The 7595-nt window shown below is 41.8% G+C and overlaps 1 protein-coding gene across 1 annotated transcript in view; it reads left to right on the forward strand.

Moving 5' to 3' along the window:
- Positions 1-5021: 5021 nt before the first annotated feature.
- The window catches only part of LOC101754842 (lipase), a gene marked incomplete in the record, with an annotated part of 2946 nt that continues 372 nt past the window's right edge, over positions 5022-7595 (forward strand). Inside the window, 8 exon segments of the mRNA XM_004962229.3 lie at positions 5022-5389; positions 5787-5857; positions 5981-6046; positions 6145-6192; positions 6303-6370; positions 6601-6673; positions 6758-6919; positions 7326-7520. Of these exon segments, the coding sequence (XP_004962286.2) occupies positions 5323-5389; positions 5787-5857; positions 5981-6046; positions 6145-6192; positions 6303-6370; positions 6601-6673; positions 6758-6919; positions 7326-7520 (750 nt within the window).

Consider the following 7595-nt stretch of genomic DNA (forward strand, 5'->3'; position numbering starts at 1 on the left):
CTTGCGAGGTCGCTGGCCCTACCTGCCTAGGCCGGGTTGTCTTGGTCAGGGTCATGTATGTTGTCGTGGCGCGTCTATAAGCTTCTCTGAGTTGGGTTGTGGGTGTGTTTTTGTGCTCAGATGTTGATCCTTAACCGGACTTGTTTTACTCTCTTTTCTCTCTTAATGAAATAACATGCAGCTCTCCTGCGTCGTTCAAGAAAAAAATACTAATGAGGTTGCGAGGATTGGAGCGTAACACCCCCCCCCCAATAAGGTCATTGGCGATACTTGTGCTCCACGAGCATATGGCCATTAATATTCCCTATAGTGTTCTATGTTCTAAGATTTATTTGACTTATAGAATAAGTAGAGTCAACACTTTATATATCACAAGCAATAGAGGCTGGAATCGGGTTATCTGGAAGGTATAGGATGACCATGAGAGATTAAGTTTGCTTTTACATATATCCGGTTTTTCTAGGGCTCATTGAAATAGCAAGATTATTTCTATCTAGAGGCACTTAGGTCATTAGTGACGGGTAAATATATTAGTCAGGTCTTGTTTTGCTGGAACGTTGACGTTAGTGTGTTCCCAATACGAACGGATAATGCCAGGAAGAAGAAACGAGCAGGTGCACTCCTGGCTGTGTGCAGGACTGGTAGTGTGGGGATGGGCTTGTTTAGCTGTGAAGCGTAGATCGAGGACTAGCAGCTGCTGTTGTTTGCTTGTTGAAGTCACATACGCGCATGGCAAAAGGGCCCAAGGGAATAGACGAATGGCAAGAAAAAGAAACGAGACAGGGGGGGGGGGGGGGGGAAGGTGGATAGATAGCATGGTCTGGTAGTTCATGCATGCTTGGGAAGAGAGCACGTGCAAAGAAAAGAGACCAAAGGAAATAGAAGTTGACTTGCACTGTTGGAAATAAAAAGACAAGAAAATAGAGGAACAATTAAGATAAGAAGAATTGCTTGGCCTAAGATTAAAAAGGATTTTTGTCTAAGAAGGGATTTTTTCAGAGTTTTTATGAATAAATGCAGTTTTCATCCAAAACATTATGTAGTCAGTATGAATGCAACATCCCTTATCAACTTAATTTAGAAAATTTCATTTTTTCTGTCTAAATTGACAGTAAATAAAAATAAAGGTTGGAAAATTAGAAAAATGATGAAATCTTTTTTATTTTATTTAGCATTATCGATTCTATTCACAACCCAAAACAGAAATTTGGGAGGTTGCCGGACTGAAAATAAAAGGAAATGAGGGGTAGAAGGAAAAGGAGTTCGGGCCCGTGTCTTGAATGGGTTTAGGCTCATATGAGGTTAAGGGTTTTAGGATTTTGAACCACGGTTTAAATCTACACGAACTCTATTCAAATTTGAAATTTCTTTCAAACTCAATTTTCACACAGTAAATATTATGCATGTACAGCATGAATGAAACAAGTGTATATTTATAACCTATGATTATTTAATTTATATTTACAAAATAATTTATTTTTAAATAATTGCACACACTTCCTAATTAATTCTAACAAATTTTATAAAAAAATAAAATCTAGCAAAAATTAAACTAGGGTGGTGTTACACCGCCTTGCATCTAGGCAGCACTGTGACATGTGACCGTGCATAGCGACGGCGTGAGGTCGTGCAGGCTACGATATGCGGCCATCTGTTGCGGCGATGGGCTGCTAGGCCTGTGTGAAGGTGCGCCGGCTGCTCCATAGTGGTGGGACCAGCAGCGGCATGCTTGGGTGTGTACCGGCAGCATCGTGGTGGCATTGCTGGTGGTGATCAAGCCCGTCCGCACCATGGTGGCATGACTGGCTGTCCCACTGCTCGAGGGCCTACAAGCTTGCAGCTGCTTTGGTTCTCGGCGATGCCGACCCTGCTCCTAGGTAGTGCGCGACGTGGGGACGCCTATAGTGCGCGTGGCGTCTGGTGGCAGTGGGATGCTCACATATGTCATCAGTGCTAGGCGATGGGGCCCTATGGCTCCTGTGGAAAAGTAAGGGCAATCGGCAGGGTTGTGCTAGGGGGATTGGGGCGGTGGCAAAAGTCTTGTACGTTCTACGGGCCGATGACGGCGACATCCTTGGATGCTAGTTTTTTTTTTCTTAGAAGCATCCATCGAATTGTCCTTCCCTGCATAGCTCATGTTTTCTAGGTATGGCAACTATAGCATCGCATCCCTCCCTTGAGGCATCGAGCTCTTGCTATGCCTCACTGTTGTGGCCACAAACGAGAGGAAGGGAAAAAAGCAAAAGAAAAAATGAAAAAAGAAAAAAAGAGAAAAAAGAAGATGAGGTGGTGGAGGTTTCAGCTAAATGTTGTGTTGGGTGTTGCCCTGTCACGTGTTGCGGTCCAATCCAGCCGGCCGTGTTTATATGAGTTGAGATAAGTTGAGTGTTGTGATGAGTTGTGAGGTGAAGGTTGATGTCCCAATCCACCCGACGATGGTGTTGTTTGTTGAGTTGAGTAGAACGGCCGCGTTGATGTTCCAATCCAACCTATCAAATATTGTTGTGGAGTTGAGTGGTGCGACTGTACTGATGCCGCGATGACCCAATCCAATTGGCGGGAAGTTGTTGAGTTGTTGAGTGGTGCGGCACTGTTGACGTCTCAAACCAACCGGTCGAGTTTAGTTATTTTCTGAGTTATCTTTTCCCTAATTGTGATCTCCCAGAGCTATAGTCTTATATTTTCTCCTATATCAATAGAAACCTTATGCGGTTCGTTAAAAACAAAGTATGGGTTCTACTGTTGCATGCTGGTGCTAGGGTGTTGGGGTGCAGGGGTGTTGGGGCGCTCCTGAAGGCCATGCACATCCATGTCGTATTAGTCTTTTAACCTTCAACAAGAGTATATCGCAACATTCGGACTACACCATGAGGTTAGCATAAGTTTAAGAGTGTCAGCACCCTTTGAGCGGATCCTAGCTCCGCCCCTGGAGTATATTGCACATTCGGACTAGAGAACAGAGCATGTCACTGTAGCATTGCAAGCTACACAATTATGTCAAAGGCTGAAAGGCATAACCATAAATATCTTTCTGCCGAAAAAAAACCCATAAATATCTATCATTTCAGGCATTAACTTCTTAAGTTGCTTTTTGCCAATTTTCCCCTAACCATACAAAATTGTTTCATGACTGAAATATAAGGTTTAGGGGGTTTGGATTATTGGAACCAAAAGGTTGTCAAATTGAGCCTTCCCGTAGTATTTTGTAATCTTTTGAATGAGATAGATATAGGTATTAGGTGTACTTGCAAATTAAGCATGAAACTGTCACCTTATTTTTTGTACTATTTACCCTCTACCTCTACTGTATATTGGCCACCTCTTAATTTTTAATTTGGTCAATCTCCACCAGACCGCCACCGCACCAGCTCACTCTTTAATTGAATTTACAGCATTTTATTCCGCTAGGATACGGGAGCAGACGGCTGTCCTTACGTGCGAGGCGAGACAAGAGGTAAGTCGGTGGCTCCAACAGCCCGCACGTGAGTAGAGATGGCAATGGGTACTCAAAACCCGAGTACTTGATGAGTTTTACCCGATAAGAAAGTAGGGTATAGGAATATATCTTTACCCGCAGGTATACTAATGGGCAACATCATCTACCCATCGGGTAAGCGGGTGCTGGTACGGGTACATACTACCCATACCCGCATACCTGTGGGTAAAATATACTCGACTATATGATAAACTCATAAACTTGCATGTTGTTAGTAAAGGGTGACTTAGTATTGATAACTAACTAATAATTTTATGATTTATTAGACTATTAATTGGTTAAGAATTGTCAATTATCTTTTTTATTTACTCAAATTTGTTGGTGTATGCACTTTCTCATGTGTTATATTTACAATTCTAGTAATTCTAGTAATTTATAGAGGGTATGCTACGAGTACGGGTTACCTGACCGGTAAAAAACCCGCACGGATACGGGTATGGGTTTTTTATCGGGTAGAAGTAAAGTTCACAGGTACGGGTATGGAATAGCGCTACCCAGCGGGTATGTACCCGTTGCCATCTCTACGTGTGAGGCTAGCAGCATCACCGATAGCCCATATAGTGAGACGAACAGCACGCCGCTTCTTCATCTTTGATCCTTTCACATCCCGTCGCTGCACATTGGACAATGCTGCAGTGTTATTTTTCGGATGTAACCCACCCTCCTGCTAGGAAAAGTATTCCCGTTTTCCTATCCCAACCCATATTCATTTCCCTATCCCACTATCTAAATATGGGATAAAATCTTTCCCAACCTTCGTTTCTCTATCCCAACATATTTCCCATGAACCAAACGTCACGTTAGATTTGTAAAATAAAATATAAGTAAAACAACTTTTTCTTTGTTTTCTTTGGTAAGGGAAATACGAATATAGGTAAAGTATAGTTGAATACGAACATTAATCAAAATTTGAGAATATTATGGAACTAAGACCCAATAAACCGAGCCTCCAACCTACGAACATCTCCAAGTAATAGTTGTCTAAATTTGCCCTACTCTATCTAAACAAAATTTCCCCCCCCCCCCCCCCCCCCCCCCCCCGAGGTGCTCGTAAAGGTTGCGAAAAAACGACGGAGGGAAAAAAAAAACTCCCATGAGTTACTGTTCGCGCAAAAAAAATAGGTGCTGTCCCGCATATGGATGAGCCGGCAACAATTGAACTTTTTTATCAATTTTTTAGAAAATTTTTATTGAATTGGTATTTTTCGTCCCAATAATTTTTCACAAAGTCCTAAACTAGTTTTTGAAAAAAAAATTGGGCACTCTTCTAGATACTCTCAGAAGAAATAGACCGCCAGACTCTTGTTTCTCAGTATTTCAGTGCCCCAAAGCTCATATTTCATTTAAAAAAACAAAAACATCTTCGATTGGGCCGGAGCCGGATTCCTGTTCGGCCCGAAGCCCAAAGACATCTCCGGAGTCCCGACCCAATAAGCCTCAAACCCATTTTTTTACACATAACCCTACATAAATGCCACAGTTAACAGTGTGTATTTATGGTTATCCCCTCCTTTAAGCAATCATAATTAAATTCCCCTCCCCGCGAACTTTTTCCCCTCTTCTATTGTCCTTTATTTTTATTATTACTTGCCCTATACTCCTCAAACTCGAATTGTGTATGGATGGCTCCTAAATCCGATTCGGCGCGCACCTAATCCCGCAATCATTGATCCTCGCCGGGTTGGGCCAGGTCCTTCGCGCACCAGTTTCGCTGGATTTGGTCTGAGGCGTATTCCGTCGTTATTGCGCCGAATTTGGGCAGGATTTTGGTTTTCTTCCTCGCAATTCGGGGGCAGTTTCGCCCTGGTTCTCGGCGGCTCGAGGGTATGGAGCCGCGGAGGTGGCTCGCGGCCGCTGTTTTGATGTGCCTGCTAGTGCTTTGCGGCGGGAGAGGTAGGCTGTTGGCACTTCTTTGCTCCTTGTTTGTCTCGCATCCAGAGAGTAAAGATTCTGTCTTTGGATTAGTTTCCGCTTGACTATTGAGCGCCGTAGGGCGCAACCGGGACTCTGCCTGCCGATTAATTGCTTGGGGAATGTGGGCGATCAGTGATGTGTTGAGCTTGGGGAATCGTTTAGCGCTAGAAAATTGGTACTGTACTAGTTAGTACATGTTTTGAACATTTGTGCTGTTTGTGGAACGCAAGGTTAAGTCTTGAAGATGCTCCTTCATACACAATGTGTTGGCATAACATGCAAGGATTAGTAGTTTAAGTAGTCATTTTCCCTCTGTATGTCTCATGTACTGTGCATTTTATCGCATTCTCATTTTTTATTGTGCATTTTTGTTCAGAACTGAAGACCAAACATGCGCCCATATATGACCCAGCCCTTGCCCGGACGCTTGCTGAATATACTTCTGCTGTAAGTTCATCTGACCTTGTTTCTGTCATCGTCTGCTTTAGATAAAGCTATAGGTGAATACCAGTGATTTCTAGTAAAATATGATGTGCCTCTGGTGGACTTGAACTTTGCGTTTTTGTGCAGGTCTATACTGCTGACCTGACCCAATTGTTTACATGGACGTGTGAAAGATGTGGCGACTTAACGGAGGTATCATCTTCTGAAAACAGTTTATGATTTCATCAAAGTTTTTCAAATTCATGTTTGGTTTGGTGTGGAAAATTCATTAAATTTATTTCGTGACTCAGGGGTTTGAGGTGATAGAGCTGATTGTTGATGTGAAAAACTGTTTACAGGTTACTACTTCTGTCTTGCCTGAATCACTTTTCTTTTTACTTAGTAATAGGCTTTTCCCCTGGATCAGCTCTCATAGTGGGGTATTGATGATGTTTTTATGATGAATCAGGCATATGTTGGATTTGCTAGAGATATGAATGCAGTTATAGTTGTGTTCAGGGGCACTCAAGAAAACAGGTTAGCATATATCTCTTACCACTTTGTCTTACCTGCCTACCTTTTAAATGGTGCCCTTGAAGTTTTGAACTTCTGATTCTTTGGAAAGCTTTGCTATTCAGTATCTTCCAAATGTCATAGGTGCTAAAATGTGAGGCATTTCAAATTAAATACATGAGGCCTGTCAAATAGATATGAAAGTCTGTCCATGTTATTCTTTTGCAATAATTGTTGTTCCTCTAATTTCTCAGCATCCAGAATTGGATAGAGGACTTATTTTGGAAACAACTTGATCTCAACTACCCGGGCATGCCTGAAGCAAAGGTGAGAATGGTCTTTGTAATTATGATCAAACTCCATTCACGCAGATTGCAGACACTATTAATGTTGGTATTTTAATCTTCTTAGGTTCACAGTGGATTTTATTCTGCTTACCATAACACAACATTGCGTGACGGAGTTGTCAGAGGTATTCAAAAGACCAGGGAAGTCTATGGTAATATTCCTATCATGGTCGCAGGACACTCCATGGGAGGAGCTATGGCTTCATTTTGTGCCCTTGATCTTGTTGTGAGTAACAAACTTTGTACGAGAGTTTTTGTTTTCTTTGCTTAAATGCTTAGAAGTTACTGACCACATTGAATGAAGCTAGGTGCTTTTTGTCTCAACTTTTGTGCCTGCTAGGATGAGACTATTTTTGCTATTCTTCTAGTATTAGTTGTGAATATTTCTATTATTTTGTTGGGAATCCTACCAGTACCATCTGATATTAAGAATCTTGGTCTGAGCATAAATTTGTGCCAAACTTCCTCCTGTTCCAGAGCCTAAGATGGACTTAGGCACTCTGTAAATGTCATGCAATAACTTTCAGTATGGACATAACCGTTGCCTGAATCACATGAAGTGCATTGTGTTAAAGTATTTTTTCCCTTATTCATTTTTAAGCCTTATGATAACCAGTTTTCTATGTTCTTAGGTTAACTTTGGGTTAAAGGATGTGATTCTCATGACATTTGGACAACCTCGGATTGGCAATGCTGTTTTTGCTTCTAATTTCAAAGGATATTTGCCAAATGCAATCCGAGTGACCAATGCACACGACATTGTGCCTCATTTACCCCCATACTACCGCTACTTCCCACAAAAGACATACCACCATTTTCCACGAGAAGTATGCTTTTTGTTTGTTTCCCTTTTGAGTTATATAACTGTCTCTTCTTGATTTATAGCACATATATCAAGTATA

The sequence above is a fragment of the Setaria italica genome, chromosome III (assembly GCF_000263155.2).
Source record: "Setaria italica strain Yugu1 chromosome III, Setaria_italica_v2.0, whole genome shotgun sequence".
NCBI lineage: Eukaryota > Viridiplantae > Streptophyta > Magnoliopsida > Poales > Poaceae > Setaria > Setaria italica.